The sequence below is a fragment of the Poromitra crassiceps genome (genome assembly GCF_964638095.1).
Source record: "Poromitra crassiceps genome assembly, chromosome: 2".
NCBI classification, from domain to species: domain Eukaryota; kingdom Metazoa; phylum Chordata; class Actinopteri; order Beryciformes; family Melamphaidae; genus Poromitra; species Poromitra crassiceps.
In genome coordinates, this window is record NC_139624.1 from 86,314,852 (window position 1) to 86,332,477 (window position 17,626).

Genomic DNA, 17,626 nt, shown 5'->3' on the forward strand with positions numbered 1-17,626 from the left:
ATATGGATTACACCAAAGCATTTGGCAGTAGTCCATTTAGACAGCATTATACCAAATTAAATCTGTTCTTTGCCCAGGATTTGATTTTCTTGTGGGCTTTTATTATTGGCTATCTCTCCAAGCATATAATCCCTTCATTTACATTGCTCATCAGTTCACACACCACCTTTTTGAAGGTCTAGGGAAAAGAAAGTCACTTTAAACATGTAACCTACATAATTAAGACTAGTGGTGGTGATCTTTAATAAAGCAGTGGGAAATGATTTGTGAGTTATGAATTGGGCCATGATTATTCACTATTACAAGTCTTGTGAATCTCAATGTGATGCTACATGTAATATTCATTGTCTCATAAACATGTCATCACTGTTAAAGTGGCGTTGATACTAGGGATGCACCGATCAAGTTTTCTTGTGCCAGTTCCTTTCCCAATTGAATTTAGATATATTTTCTGTCTTTTATGATCAGCTGATCACCGTTCCGATTTCCACTTTAAATGATGTAGTTAACCCACACTTTCTATTGACAGTGGCACATAATGTAATAGTCCACAGCCTGTTCGGGGCAGAAGGGAACTGGTGGGAATAGCATGATCCTCCTACGTGCTACTACGTCCTGCCGGTGAAGCTCCCTGTGGCTGGCAACTGCACATGTATTGGAGGAAGCATGTGTGTGTCTACTAGGGATGGGCATCGAATTTCGAATTTTCGAATAATCGTTGTTATTATCAAGGTCGACTTTTATTATTGAAATTCGAAATTCGGGGGGGGGGGGGGAAATTTGAGTGAAATGTTGCATTGTCTCCCCTGATTCTAAGTATAGTCAAATCGCTTGGTTTGAGCAAGTAAAACAATTTTTATAAGCATTTTAAGCAAGGTTTATGGAAAAATGAATGGCGGATGAAATCCCATGAAGAGGGAGAGGGGGTGACTTTGGCACCCCTTAGACACTCAGACCTGAGCCTACTACCGTAAATATTTAATGAACCACTCATGATTGTCAAAACTGTTTTTTATTTTCGAAAATGTCAATGTCATGTAACATGTTCTTTACTTCAGTGGTGCAATGCTTGTTTGAGCTAAAAATCCACAGCAGAAGCTTTTTATATTAATTAATAAAGCCGTAGACTTAGAATCAGGGGAGACAATGCAACATTTCACTCACAAAAAAAAAAAAAAATTACATTTTTAATTTTTTTTACATTTTTATTTTTATTTTCGAATTTCGAATCAAATTCGAATTTGGCCAGCGAATTTCGAATAGTGTTTTTGCTAGAAATGCCCATCCCTAGTGTCTACGGCTCTCCCCAGATCGGAAGAGGGCGTGGGGCAGCGACCTGGGACAGCAGGGGGAATTGGCTAAGTACAATTTGGGAGAAAATGGGGAGAAGAAAATAAATAAAATGTCCACAAAAGTTTTACCTCTACACTACCCAGACGCCCCCTAGTGCACAGCAATTTAAGGACTTTTTACACGGGAGGCAGGAGTATTGAAGGCAAGTGATGCAGCTTTTTTGACAACGGCGCCATTTTGGTCTGAGATTGATTTGATTGATTGATTTATACGCCTCCTTGCGCACCACCTGTCCGTGGCACCCACCATGCCCCATGTGAAGGGGAAAACTGCTGGTGCTCCATGTGTGGTAAAATTATTGATTTTCACTCACAGTAACCATAGAAACTGCCCTAACACACAGCTGTGTAATTACAGCTAGCTAGCTAACATTTGGGTATGTTTTACACAGCCAAAATATAACTACTCAATTCTAATAGAAAAAGGGTTCTCCACCCATCATCCAGCAAAATACAGCTGAACCAGGTGCTTCTCAGTTTGAAGACAGCCAATCTGGGAACCCATCAGTTAAACAAAAAAAAATCTCTAACCTCTGCATGCAGGCTTGTTTCAATGTCTGGATAAACGGAAGTCAAGGGGCTCCATCCACATTCCGCAGTGGAAGAAAATCCCTTTCCACTCCCTGCGAGCTCTGCCATTGGCTCCAACCGACCGGCTCTGATCCTTTATCCATTTCCTTTCCCCTCCCTGCGTGTTGCTCTCAGATCTCTCTGTCGCTATGAAACAAAAACGCTAGTTCGTTGCTAGTAGCAACTTGCTACACGCTGAAAATGGCAAGTTTTGACCGGTCATGTCCACTCCATTTTGATCGGGTAAAACGCAGCATGCGAGTCTGCCCCCTGCGAGTGCTGTTATTCGGCTTTTCACGGAGCTTGCTGTCAGATTTTCGATGCAAGTCGAAAGTCTGTCTTGAGAGGTTAGAGGACAGCAAACTTCCAGGAAACAAAGGAGGGACTGGAGCACACTGATAGATTTGCAGCTTTTATTACTGCAAATAGGTAGTCTCGCTGGCCAGCCTCCTCTCCCTTCCGTCCGAGGAGTCTGGCGCCGCAGGTCTCCATAACTGGGATAAACCCTCCCCTGCTCTACTCTGCTCTCCCATTTGAGGCGTCGGTTTCAGTGGCAGCCGCATGACTTAAGAAGCTCTGTCATTGGCTCCGACCATGTCAATCAGAGTGGCTTCCGCTCCCTCCTCCCTGTGTGTCGCTGTAAATAGTCCCCTGCCGCCTCAGGGAAAACAACGCTAACTAGTTAGCAAGCTAACGGCAGAAACCTACACGCTAGCTCGTTGCTACACGCTGAAAACGTTGGATTGTTTGAAACTATGTTCCAAGGGCACTGCCGCTAAGCGCCGCCCATCGCAATCCCACTATGGAGACCTGCGGCGCCAGACTCCTCGGACGGAAGGGAGAGGAGGCTGGCCAGCGAGACTAGCAAATAGGTGACTTAACGTTTCGACACTACTGTGTCTTCATCAGTCAAAATGGACAAAGACATGAAGCAACTGGTTATATAATCAACCTAAACCAGGTGTGAAGTCCTTATTGGATAATAGGTTGAACAGAGTTTCATATCTATTAAAATAGTGGGAGTTGCCACTTGCCAGTCAATGCCCAAGTGCCACACCCCCAGTGCCATAACAGACGGAGTGTATAATCATAATCATCAGTATATAAATGGGAGCTGGGGCTCTGTTTCTCTGTCCCACTGTGATTGTCCCACTGTGATGTCATAAATCCCACTGTGACATAATCTGTGATGTCATAAATCCCACTGTGACATAATCTGTGATGTCATAAATCCCACTGTGACATCATAAGTGATGTCATAAATCTCACTGATGACATCATCAGTGATGTCATAAATCTGACATCATCAGTGATGCTGGTCTCATTGGCCACACCGCAGCAGAGTTGTGGGAAGGCTGCGCAGCGGCCAAGCTGGGTATGCGAGCTGCAGGACTAAAAATGGAGCTAGGGCTCTGTCTGTCCCACTGATGACTGATGTCATCAGTGATGTCATAAAGTATGACATAATCAGTGATGTCAGAGGCATTGGATATTAACAGTGATGTCATAAAAGGTTGTGATGTCATCAGTGATGTCATAAAAGCAGTTGTGACATCATCAGTGATGTCATAAGAGTCACATTGATGATGTCATCAGTGATGTCATAAGAGCGAAAGTCCCAGGGGCAGACACTGAAAGAAGTGGGCTTCAGACGGGGGGTCTTGTTTGCACTAATAAAAGCTGCAAATCTATCCGTGTACTCCAGTCCCTCCTTTGTTTCCTGATAACGACTGAATTGTAATGTAGCCGACATAGCGTACCTCATACACCCACTCTTGCACCGACACCTGGGGCTTTCCCATTAATGCCCTGGGCGTTGATTAGAAAGCAGTCATTAAGTTTTGGGAAATCACAGACCTCAAGAATCAACTTTATCTCCATTTTTCAAACTCTTTTTCACTTTTTCAAACATGGTGTCCGCTGATAATCACTTGTGTGGTGAAACGCTGCGTTGTGGTGTCAAAGTTAAAGGCGATTCACCTCTGGCCAAGCGGGCGGTCGTGTGCGCTGCCCGCGATACCAGCAGCCAGCACGGACAAAATACCAGCACGGACAAGATTTTCAATCCACCTGCTCCTCCAAGTCACCCCTGCGCACCTCTCAATGAAATTGAGCGAGCAGCAGCTGATGGTTAACCTGACGCTGCCAGATGGACGGTATAGCTCCACATAGGTTTCACTAAACCAGTCGATCTGGCAATGAAGTCACCAGACCCGCTGACGGAGGCGGGCACTTTGTCCAAGCTACTTGGCAGGTGATTGGATGACCCATCTGTCTATCACCGCTGGTGGGCGTTAACTTCAACCAATCAGATCGCCGAAGGTGCCTGTGTGGATGATCTCCGTGGTATTCATTGATTGAGTCCTCACGGTCGTAAAGTCACCTTCGAAGCATTTAGTTAGATTATAACGAACTAGTTGTGTGGCTTAGCCTTCCCAAATGTTGAGGGTCGTTTTTTAGAATTTAATACATAGAATTGGGAACGTTACATTCAATTTCATTCAGACTGCCTGTCACTTCCGCGGCGGCAGCCATGTTGAGAGTGAAAAGAACTACAAAGACCATGTACCCACTACTTGCCCAGACGAGCCAGAGCCCGCCTACGGCCGCCGCTGATTCGTCGAGCCGGCATGGCTCGACCAATCATCTTAACTGCCTGTGCGGGTCCAGACCGTCACGGAGAACCAAATGAAATGTGAGTTCACGTGACGGGCGGTTTACGAGGCTAGCTGATGGTGGCTAGCTGTGTAAAAGGCCTTTTACAGTAGGCAGGTGAAACAGTGATCCACTGATCGCTCATGTTCTTTCTACATTTACTGACTTATTACAAAGACGATGGGATTCAAGCAACGGCCCAACTTCAACTCACTTCCTGTCATTTTGTCACGTGGGTTTTGCCCATGGCTTTCCACGGACACGCCCACTTAGGAGACTTTCGGCAGGTCTGAGTCAACGGTTGACCACGCCCATGTAGGAGACTTGCTGCTACCATTTGTTAGAATTGGGGGTAATAGCGGCCCATCTATAGTAATATAATATCTATGCTTATTATGATCAGTGGCCGATCAATCGCTGCTGCTCCCTTGGTCGATCCATCCTAATGCAAGCAGATGGCTGTTGGTCTTACAAACCGTAGTCACAGTGCTTCATGCATTCATTCGGTCAAGTTTGGTTTCCTCAACCAGCTTTATGCTAGGCTTGTAAATTCTACATTAAAAGCAGCAGGAAAGAGAAATAATGAAATACGGCATTAGCAGGGGCTGTAGTTCATTTGAAGGTTACATTTGAATTCAAAGTAGTTTGAGTCTTCATTTTTATATTGCTAAAAATAGTTGCTAAAGAATCTGTCTATAGTTCATCCTTAGTGGAGACTTTACTCCCATTTGGCGTGTCTGTCGTGCACATCCTATTCAAATTAACGTTATGCGTATGTACGCTCCAAGCGGACACAAGATGTGCAAGGCAGCCATCATGCGTACAGTGAACATGAGCGCCTAGTCAAAAGTATATAGTAAGCAAGTATATCTCCGCCCTGACAAGAAATTACTCTAGGAAACCATCATCACCGTCGGTTGTGAATTGACATGTCGGCTTGTCAGTGCATGACTGCAAGCAAGGATAGCAGATTCCCCCAAGAAAGCAATGTGTCTTGACAGGTTGTTTTGGGTTTCCCTCCTTTCTCTCTCTCCATCTCCAATTAGCCGCCATCCTCCAGAATGCCTCCTCCTCATCATCATCAGCAGCAACCTCAGTCCCACCACCACCACGCTCCGGCCTCCAGAGGGCCTCCTCCCTTCCAGGAGCACGGGGGCCCGCTGGCCCAGCAGCCCCTCCAGCCCCTCATCCCCTCCCACATGGCTCACCGCTCGTCGCCAGTGCGGCCTCCGATGGAGCCGCCGCCACGCATCATGAACTCCCCGCCACCCAACTTCCCCCAGCATCACCAGCCACAGCCTCCACAGCAGCCCAAAACCATCCACATCAACCCCCACTTCAGAGGCCCCGCGTCCTCCGTGCAAGGTAGGCCCGTATCCACTTTCACTCAAAGGCCTTTTTTTTGCCATTTTGCACGAAAAACGTTTAGAGAGATTTAATTCATATGGAAGTAAAAGCATTTCCCCCTCTTTTCTGGGTTCACCATCGAGGTGATAGGCTGCTCAGTTACATGATGCCATTTTGCTTGGCAGTTATGCTTGCACTGCCCTGAAAGGTGTCTGGACTAGAATGTCATTTTGTTGTTGGGTTGAATGACAAGTGAATAGTGCTCTCAGCCAGTAATGGGTTTATCCTCAAAAAAATCTGGCTGCATCACCATTTCATTTCCTGAGATGGGTTTATCTAGCCTGTCTGTCCAGGATGATGATGATTACCGTACATTTTTTGTCTAGTGTGTGTGTGCACGTGCGTGTGCGCGTGTCTGTCTGTCTGTCTGTCTGTGTGTGTGTGTGTGTGTGTGTGTGTGTATTGTGCTGTACTGCACTGTCAGGTGGGGGTTCAGGTTTTGCTCCTGAGAGGAAGACATGTACTGGAAGATGAGGGATGGCCTCTGGTTATGAGTTTGTGTTATGACTTCTTTGAATGTGTGAGAGGTTTCTTTTAGGGATTGAGTCCAATTGAAGGTTTTCCAGATATCAGAGGTATACTAAACCTGGCTTTGTGCTACTGTACCAGGACAAATCCTGTTCAGTTGCATGTTTGTTTTGTTGTTTGAAACGTATTGTGCCGAATGTTGTCAAATGGCAAATGTCTCAACTCCCTTATTTTCAATGGCGAATTTGAGAAATGAACCTCACACGTTTTAATATTGTCTTTAGCTGCTGGCCTATGCCCAGCTACAGTATGTAAGATGTCAGCAACATCTCCGAGGTGACATGTAACATGCATGCCTGTGTAACAGAGGTGTCTAATGGGCTTTCTCCTTTTCTACTATCGCTGCCTCTCTCTCTACTGCCCCTCATTTTAATCTCTCTCCCCCTCCCCCTCTCAACACACCCTTCTCTCTCTCTCTCTCTCTCTGTCTCTCTTTCTCATTGCAGTGCCCTTGATGCCTCCTGCTCAGAGCCAGCCCAGACCTGCTGTGGGTCCTCAGAGGTTCCCTGTGAGTAGCAGCTGCTCCTCTCCCTCCCTTTCGCCTCCCTTTCTCTCCCCCACCACACGGTTAGCGTGCCTCTTTGTGAGGGCAATATCATTATGGCAATTAGACCGCCTGCCCTGGCCAAATACTGTTAGAGCAAATCTGTAAACACTGATACGAGTCTGGCTGCACAACTGGAAATGCTTGATAGGGGCTTTAGGCAGTAGACTTTTGGAGGTCGGGGCTGCAATAGTGGGACTTAGTTAGCAGCTCTTCATGGATGGGCTGGGGCTCAGACTGGCCAGCTTGGCACATCATGGAGCTGGGGCTCAGACTAGCCAGCTTGGCTCAGAAGCCAGCTTGGCACATCATGGAATTGTAAAAGCAGGATATACTCCCAGTTACATTTCACTTTCCTCAAGTTTGTGTCCCAAAGCCAAGAAGAGCTTTTTGTGCACGCTATTTGGATGACTGAAACATGGTTATGCTTCAGTGGGCATGGGGTGACCGTGAGCCTCTTGCCTTTTTGCACCATATTTATTCTAAAGGCCAAATTTCACGTCAGAGAAAAGGGATCTTAACTCAGAAGCAAAGCTTCTTTATTTCACTAACAAAGAAGCCATCCTAGAGAGGACAGGAATGCCTTTAAAGTGATTACTGTATTGGGGGAAATGGCCAGATAGCCTCAAGTTACTCCGTCCTTATAGCTAATTATGCCCAGGCATCAGGTGGCGCTGGTACTGACTGACACCTTCCTGGAAAGCACATTTTATATGGATTTATGCAAATCAGCTATTGGAAAATAGCTGCATCCAATTGCATTTCATCTGAATTGACCATCCCTGTTGACAAATGAGCTAGGCTTTTATATTGGAGTCCATCTCTCTTTAAAAAATAGCAATTTTATTCAGCTCTCATCCCCCTCAATGTCAGTATCACTCAATTCCTCTTTTCAGAGGTGTGTGTGGTGGTGGTGGATATTGGTATAGCTCTTATGGGAAAGTAGGAGGAGGGGTCTGGGCTGATGTACAGCATCGCGTTGGATTTCCCAGCTGTCAATCACATTTAGGCTGCTGTTGCCAAGGACACAATTTGAAATGCAGGTGACATACCAGCCGGCAACATTCCATTTACCACTGGGCACCTGATTACTCATGATTATCATATATTATCATCCCATCAAATTTAATTGTTGAAAAGACTGGGGGAATGGGGCTCATAGCCTCTAGTATTACTGCATTACATTTTAAAGACTGGGGGAATGGGGGTCATAGCCTCTAGTATTACTGCATTACATTTTTGTTAGTGGAGACTGGTTTTGAAATATTAATCTGGGTGCCAATTAAAGTTAAGAATGTTTAATCAATTTTGATAATGACATTCTCTTGAACCAAAGTAGATGAAGATGCTACCCCCCGCAGTATTTGATAATTTAGTCAGTCTGAGCCGATACTCTTTTGTGGTCAATACCTTTTTGAAACACTATTTGCTATGCACATTCTGATAATTAAATGTTTTAATCTTAAATATCTCATTCATGGTGACATTCTCAGCACCATAGCTGTTACTCTCATGTCAAAGGTACTTTGTCCTGAAAACAATAAATATTTTTAAATGGCAACAGGCGATATTGTAGAGCTTGTAAAAAGTCTTAAAGCACCCCTCCAGTCAGTTTTCCTGCCTGTATAACGTTGGTGATCTATAATTTCATCAGATGACATCCAAATATATCTGATTTGCGCCAAAGATTGTATATTGATTTTCATTCATTTCATTTCATTTATTTGTTTATTTGAATAGGGACAGGTACACGTACATATAGTGTTCACAACATAAAATGTCAATAAACCTATGATGAGTTGTACCAAAGCATGTATAGCCCAGGGCTAGTTTGCAATGCCAGTCCCTAGATGTAACCCGACATTCCTGTAAAATAAAAATAATAATACACAAAAATACAGCAAAATACAATAAAAAGACACATATCAAAGATCAGATAGGCTACTAAACGTAAAATTCAGGTCAAATGTCAGTACAGTAACAATTCAAATATCACAGTTAAGACAGTTCCAATTATGTTCAGTTTAGTTAAAAGTGTGTGCTTATTGTACACACTCCTAAGAGTGTGTACAAACCTGTTGGAGCTTCAACCAGTCTTTGACGTTTTTATTAAAACCCTTAATTTCTAGGTTTAGTTTTATTTCCTCCGGCAGTGTGTTCCACATTTGAGACCCCTTAATGGAGAACGCGGACTGTCCGAAAGAGGTTTTGCGGCGTGCAATTTTGCAGTTTCCACTAGCCGTGCCCCTGGTAACCCTGATGCCGCTTTGTCGACTGACAAATCGGCTCAGATAAGAACCGAAGGCTTATACCTTGTTCCTCTGCAACATCATGGCTACAGCGCTGTTGTCAAAAAGATATAAGAGCCTCGCACCTGCCTTCAATATACGATCTTTGTCTCCCTTCCAGGCAGTAGACCAGAAACAGTATAGCTGCGTTTACCTCCGCAAAAATGTTCGTCCAGAAGCCACAATATTGTTATAAATATCCACAACCAGCCAACAGATGTCAAAGCTGGTGGGCTTTATGGAAAGTGCGTGACAGTTGTATCAAACTGGTCATTCACTGGCGTTTTACTGCCACGTAAGTAACATAGCTAACAGCTAGCTAACGCCAGCTATTTACTGTAATTTACTCTGTAATTATTATTAGGGATGCACGATATGGATTTTTTCAACCGATACGATAACTGATAAATATCTGCTTCTCCTGGCCGATAACCGATACAATAACCGATAATTATTATAATATATGTAAAAAAAAAAAAAAAAACAATTATGCACACCTGGGGTTAAAAAAAAGGCAGATGTAGTGAGCATAGCTCTGGCCTAACCAAATCTAACTGACATCACTGTGAACACAAAACAAAAAAACTTCTGATATAATATGATTTTTTAAATAAAGTGTATCACTCAATTATAGTCAATACAAAAATAAAGGCTTTTATAGAACGGGTAGCAAATGACTGCTTAGTCTGCAGATAAAACACAATGACAAAAGGCATAATAATTTAGACTCTTATTGTCATGTTATGTTGACTGATGCTTTTTATGTAGCCTAATGTGCGCGACTGCACCTTTGTTTTGGCTCTGTTAGATGGCTCCAAAGTCCCTTTGTTATAGTGGGACTCCCGGCTAGCGCGGTTAGCTTAACGTTAGCGTGTTGTTTTTTGGAGTTAAATACACAATCCCTGGATGTTTCATTTCGGGTTGATCACAAGCAGTGTCAGTGTGTCTGCCAAGCGGGCGAGCCTGAAGTGTAGGCTACGCTATGAGCTAACGCTAACACTCGCTAAGCTAACATAAACAAACAAATCCGCTGCATCATCGCCAGCTTTGGTTTAACGTAATAGACGTTTGCCCTCCTCTCGGAACCCGTGCGGGACATGGATTGCAAATTACAATAGCTGTGATCATCTAAACTGTGAAAAACGGCAACTTACTGAATGGCAGCAGCCATGTTTGGCCGTCGCAGCTGTGATGTCACGAGCGTGCGACATAAGGCTGTCCCAAACGATTATTTTCTTATCGATTAACTCATTGAGTGCCAGCCACTTTTGGAGAACGGACGCTCCCAGTGCCAGAGTTTCAGAGCGTTTTCAGTGATTTCTCGAGGCCCACAGAATATTGTGTGATATTACTATGTAAACACCGAACACGCACAAAGAACGATGAGTCTATTGTATCATCAGCAAAAAAAAGTTTATTGATATCATTTTCCGTTCTTTAGTTATCAGCCGGAGAAGATAGGTTGATTTCAGCAAAAACAGACGTTTCAAATTAGAAGCTGAGATAATCAGCCTTTTGTGAAATGAAGCATTTCAAGCACATTCACTGACTCTGAAGCTAATATTTTCTGATGTAGTGACATGGTGTAGTTGTGGTGCCCTGCGTGCCCCACCCCCCTCTCCCCCCCCTCAGCTGCAGAACCCCTCCCCCCTCAACTCCAAACTCCTCCTCCGTGGGAGTGTCTCTGGTGGCTCTGCTCGCACTGCTGCGTGTGACAGGCGACGAATCTCTGCATGGAGCTGGGATAAACTCATCCCCACCAACACACCGCTTGCATGCCAGAGCTGGGAGAAACTCACCCCCACACCAACACACAGCCTGCATGCCGGCGGAGCTTGGAGAAACTCATCCCCACACTAACACACAGCCTAACACGCACCCAGCGTCTATTTTCGGAGCGCTCCGTTTTTGTGCGCCGGCTCCCAGCGCGACACCGAAAAGCCAAACCGGACTGCTGAGAATGGTTTGGCCCTTCGGCGTCGGGTGCTGCTTTTCTGGCGGCTAATCGTGTGGAGAAACTATGCAGCAGAGACAGAGGGGCTCAGTTGTGGGAGCGGATTGACTGCTGTTCGCAGCTAACGTTAGCTCCAGCCAGAGCAATCTATACGGCTCTGGCTCATGCATCGGTTTCTCTTTCATCACGGGGCTTCTTCTGCTGTTTTTCCTCACCTTTCTCTAATCTGGAGAGCACTGTCGCCACCTAATGGGTCCGTAAAATAGCTTCTACACATTCGACATCCCCCATACTTTCACAGGAGATGCATCAGGCTTTGATCCACGTCCCACCGTCAAAAAACGCAATTGACGACAATCGTCGTCATTGGCACTCTACGTTACTATTTGAATTGACGACGATTGTCGTCATTGGCACTCAATGAGTTAATCTAACGATTATTTTTTCGATTAGTCGATTAATCCAACGATTATTTTTTATTTAATTTTTTTATTATATAACAATAAATTTACCCAAAACAAATAAATAACCAAAAACTTCTCAATTTCAGTATTTTATTTAACCATCTCATAATTCATATGCTCATATCATTGATATGATTATATGAATTATTATTATTATTCATATTAATCTTATTATTATAATAGATAGTGCCTGCCTAATTGTCAGTTGCCTGCTCTCGTCACGAAAATACTGGACCACCTGACACATAGATTAAATTGATCATCATCATGATTCATCACTGTATGTATGAACCCTTTCCCTAAACTGAGGAGGATCAGTATTTTTACAGGACATGGATTTATTTAATCACTGGAGTAATGTGCAGCTAACTCAGCCAAATGTATGTTTGCATCAGTGTGGGGGTAAGGAAATAAATAATACAAACAATTTACAGACTAACAGTCACAGACTGATGGACTGACGTTACAGACTGACTAACGTTACAGATGGTCTGTAACGTTAGTTTTGATCTCATCTTACATGGCCGTGAACGCAAACAAAAGAATGTAAACAGCCGAATAGCACTGTGTTAAATGATGCACGCAGTAAATTAACATGAGCAGCAACAGACTAACAATGGTCTGTAACGTTAGTTTAATCAATTTTCTACATGTTAGCCGTGAAAGCAAACGGAAATATGTACGTTAACGTTAAACGGCCGAATAACACCGTTAAATGGTGTAATGTTATGTTCGCTGCGGTGCAGAAATTACTTTCAACATGACGGTGATGGTTTAGAAACTACGCTAAGTCAATGTAAGTGACTACCACTATCAGAAACACGTTCCATGTTAATGCTAATATACATATATATTATATGTATATATATTAGGGGTGTCACGATACACTAATTTCACGATACGATACACGATATTGGGTTCACGATAACGATTACGATACGATATTTTAACAATATCCTTTTTTAACACATTCACTGCCAGCCGTTTTTTTTTTACTGTAGGTAGCTTCTGCCAAAGGTTTTTTTTGAGGATTCTGGCTCATCTTTCAAGACCCGAGGATTATTTTCTGCTTGGACTTTGTGAACACAAAATATCTAAAAAGTACTAATAGAATGTGTGCTTTCTCTGTCTAAAAGAGTTAGTTTTTAGAGTTAGTAGTTATGTAGATATTAGCCGTTGAGTACAGCATGGTTTCAGCGTCTGAGACAGAAAGCTGAGATAATCGCAGTTTTGTGAAATTCAATCAAACAGTCACTTTAACCATTTATTTTTGGCATCAGTAACACATCAGACATCTAAACAATATAGTTCTGAACAGTAATTTCCTCCATATCAGCACCCGCACCCACTCTCCTTCAAACTCCTCCCTCCGTGGGCGTGTCTCTGGTGGCTTTCAGCAGCGTTTGTCACAAGCGAGTTTCTCCTGCCTGTCTGAGCAGCCTCCCTCCCTGGCGGCCCCCTCGTCGGCGAGTCTGGATGGGGCTTGCTCGTTTCTTGGGTTTTCGATTGAGAGCTTTGATGAAGCTTTGTGCGATTCTAGGCTTTATGCTGCGTGTTTCAAAGTGTGTTTTGCACCCAGTCTATTTTTGGAACCCCCCACCGTTGTGCACCAGCGTGAACGCGTTTTCGCCTACAGTATGAGAATGAGGCTCGTTCGTTTCTGGGTTTTCGGTTGAGCTCAGCTGGAATGAAGCTGCGTGCGATTCTGGCCTTTCTGCTGGTGTTTCAAAGTGCGTTTCACTCATAATCTATTATGCAAATTTGCAATCCCCCACCGCCAGCACCCAGCGCGAAAGCGAAAGCGTTTTCGCCCCATCCATTTTCATGAGAATGGCTTCCTCATGCTGCTGTCTTTGCTTGGCTTTCAATAGTCTGGAGAGCACTGTCGCCACTTAGTGGGTCGGTGGAATGGATTGTACACGTTCGGTGGCTCCCATATTATAATAGGAGATGTAAAAGGGTTAGATCAACGTCCCACCGTCAATTTTTTTTTTTTTTTTTTAAGACGAGATATCTCGTCAATGGCAGTCAACCGTTGGATTTTTTTAAGACGAGATATCTCATCATTGGCAGTGAACGTGTTAACAAAAGTAAATAATTTTTATGTATTTATTTATAATTTATTTAACCATGTGAGTCCCGTTGAAATCGAAACCTCTTTTCAAGGGAGCCCTGGGAAAATACTGGAAAAATAGTCTTTCATTTGAAATACACAAAATACAAAACAAATGCTGTTTTTGGAAATTGTTATTATAATAACTATAAAACAACATGGAAGATAATGCTTCTCTTGCAATAGAATGTGTCACACTGTCACAAACTAAATGTTTGTTGCATGGTGAAAGAAAAATAAAGTATACAATCTATTTCTTAAATAACTCATGCTCAATGGTCCCTAAACTTGTGTAATCTTATGTACCCCTTGAGCTGTTTTGCCATGCCAGTAGTAGTCTACCCCCTCACTCATGCGTGTTGATTCTGCTAAATTTGTTCTATTATTATTCAGGAGCAAAAAAAAAAAAATTGTATCGTCATTTTTTTCTGACGATACATATCGTGACGTTTTGATATCGCGATATATCGTGCGACGAAATATCGTGACACCCCTAATATATATATAGTAGGGCATTCACAACTAGTGAATTTTACTCGTCGTTTAAAAAAAATAAAAAATAAAAAAAATCTTTAAGAAAGAACACGAGGTATTTACACGACATACATGGACTATCATATCCCATATCCCATATCCCCCACAAAGAACATCAAAACACAACAAAACAAAACAAGAAAACTGCATAAGATACACAATAATCCAAGAACAAACAAGACTATTGGACAAACAACCAAACAAAAACAATGCATTCAGCTCCTATCCTGATAAGCCTAATGACACTGGGGTAAAAAGTTCTTAAAGTCAAACTCTGTATGTGGTTGCCATATTTTGGGGATGTCTAAGAATCTGCCTTTGCTCTTGTAGTAAATGTTATTCAACGTATGGTAGCTTGAGAGTTCATTCCACCAGTGAACTACAGCTGGGGGATTGGATGCTTTCCAATTTAAAGCTATGCATTTCCTAGCTGCCAACAGGGCAAGATCTATGCATTTACTTTGAATGCATTGTTTTTGTTTGGTTGTTTGTCCAATAGTCTTGTTTGTTCTTGGATTATTGTGTATTTTATGCAGTTTTCTTGTTTTGTTTTGTTGTGTTTTGATGTTCTTTGTAGGGGATATGGGATATGATAGTCCATGTATGTCGTGTAAATACCTCATGTTCTTTCTTAAAGATTTTTTTTTTTTTGCTAAAACGACTAGTCGACTACTAAGCACAGTGTCGACTAGTGGTTTTACTAGTCGACTAGTCTGTGAATGCCCTAATATATAGTTTGTTGGATCAGCCAAGACAGCCATGCGTCCACTACTTTCTCCGGCCATCGCTGCCATCTTTTTTGTTTTGTGACGATTGTGACGCGTCGAGGCACGTAGCGTGCGTAGTCGACGTCATCGATTACGTCGACTCGCCGGGACAGCTCTAGTGCGACAACAATAGGCAAAAAACAAAGCCTGATTATCGGCTGTTAATTTATCGGAAAAAGGCCATTATCGGAATAATAAATAATAACGCAAAATGGCCATATCGGCCGATAATTTATCGGTCCGATAATTATCGTGCATCCCTAATTATTATTATCTGAATATCATACATCAGTCATTAAACAACCATAATGTCTGACGTCATCACCAGTTTTTACTAACAGCTTATTCTTAGGACTTTGAGCCCCAAAATAAGGTTATTTGTCAACAAAATACAGTGGCGAACAGTGTGGCTAATCAAGAGACCAGGGCAAAACCCAGGTAGGTGAAATACCTTAAACATGACAAAATTCAATGGAGGGAGACTTTAACATGTAACCGAGAAACAAAGCATCACTTCTAAACCAAAATTTCCATTCCCAATTGAAGAGTTTGACATTGGGCCCCTTTCTGCTGAGAGCTATCTCAGCGTCAGTTACATATGGAGCACCCTGCAGCCTGTTTATCAAGGATTAGGATGAGCTGCCTTATTTCAGGGCTATTATGTGGACGCTAGAGTCCTCATTGTGCAAACCTGTGTGTCTGCCCTTTAGAAGAGTATGATAGTGCCCACAATAACAATGTGATCCTTGCTCCGTGTAAGCCCCTCTGATTAACTTTCTGTTAAGCAACTTTCTGACAGCCTGGCCCTGTAACACCTCTCCCTCTCTCTAAGTACTGCCAGGCAGCGGTGGAATAAAGATGGATTAAACCTTGATAGCATCTTAAGTAATTGACAATAGGCTTGCAGGAGGCAAGCAGCCCATTTGTGCAAGTGCCACGTGTTGAATAGCAGGTTAATTTTTCAACAGAGACGGATGTTTAAAAGAATAAAGGAGATAGTTATGAGGATGATTCGTATTCCAAGGAGGGATTATAGGGTTAACTAGTTTTCCTTGGAAGGTAGATGGGGGAGTAGCGTGCATACAGTGAGGAGAAAGCTATCCAACATAAACAAGCAGTGATCCCCATCTGAAATAGCTTTTCCTTGGCTTTTAGACAACAAATCCCCAACTAGCATCAATGCATTTGCTCTTGAATCCATGCTCAAGGTTTTCTTAAATATTGGCATGCATATTGATGTTTACTAGTCCACATTCAGCATCGTGTTAATGACCCTAGCCATTCAATTACAAGTACTCCCTGTCCAATGCAATACTGGACACAAAATCCCATATTTCATTAGTTTAATTTGTTTGTGATTATCAAGTTCCCAGTATGGCCTATAATTCATGAGTTTGGTGTTTTCCCAGGGACCGGGAGACTTCCAGCAGCACATGCCTGGTAATTTTGGTCAGCCCCAGCGGCCCCCTCATCACATGGAGCCCTTTAGGAGCCAGCCACCTCCAGCCCCCCAGGATAGAGAGGCGCTCTTTATCGGCGGTGAGTCCTACACCCAGCCCTGAGAAGGGTTAAGATGCTCTCTTAGCATATTTAACCCTATTGGGCATCAGCTCACCTCTGGCGGTATACCTACAGGGTATACCTACAGGGTATGCTGCTAGCATTCTGCTGCTGCTCTATTAGCAGCACTCATGTTATATGCATGTATACATATATAAATCTGAATGAGCCTTGGACCTGCATTCGACATATATTCCTGATTTTCCATTCGTGGTTTAATGCAGAATTAAATTGATAGAGATATTGGCTTGTGTGCCATAACCCTATACACCTGGAGAGGGAGTCACTGATGTATTGAAACTGGCTCTTCAAGGCAGCAAACAAGAAATTGACATCTTTGTTGTTGCGTTGTTATTGATGTTGGATCTCTACTGCTGTTGGCACAGAGCCACGGTTTCCTGGCCAGCACATGTTTGACCACCAGAGCCCCAGCCCTCTGAACAGCAGCAACAACCTCCACCAGCAGCAGCAGCTGCCCGGCCAGGGCCACATGGGCTTTGGCCAACCAGGGCCATCCTTCAACCAGCCGGGCCAGGGCCCGCTAGGCCTGTTTCAGAGGGAACCTCCCAGACCCAACCTCCCTCCCCACCAGGGCCACCAGGGGGCCTTCATGGGCCCCCGCCAGCCCTTTGGCCAGCAGCAGGGAGGCCTTTTCCCCCCTCCACAACTCCCGTTTGGAATGCAGGTACGACTGAGAGTAAGTGATATTTATAAGCAATAGGTGTGTGTGTGTTGTGCTCTGTGCTTTGTGATGTTTACACACAAATGACGTGCTGTTTATTTGTCTGTTCACAATCCTGCATGAATTTGCCTGCTAAATAATTTTATCCTTTTTACCATGATGTTTTCTTAGCTTCCTCACAATTCTGCCTCTTAGAATTCTTGTAAAG

General features: G+C 43.4%; 1 protein-coding gene across 3 annotated transcripts in view; it reads left to right on the forward strand.

The window, feature by feature from the left end:
• The window catches only part of rbm33a (RNA binding motif protein 33a), a 78,057-nt gene that overhangs the window by 45,895 nt on the left and 14,536 nt on the right, over positions 1-17,626 (forward strand). For 2 of the 3 annotated variants that reach the window (XM_083652337.1, XM_083652338.1), the window contains exons 9-12: positions 5,624-5,942; positions 6,959-7,020; positions 16,586-16,715; positions 17,123-17,421. In XM_083652337.1, coding sequence (XP_083508463.1) covers positions 5,624-5,942; positions 6,959-7,020; positions 16,586-16,715; positions 17,123-17,421 — 810 coding nt within the window. Of the gene's footprint in view, positions 1-5,623; positions 5,943-6,958; positions 7,021-16,585; positions 16,716-17,122; positions 17,434-17,626 lie in introns of all 3 variants that reach the window. The other variant, XM_083652336.1, reaches the window with a different exon arrangement.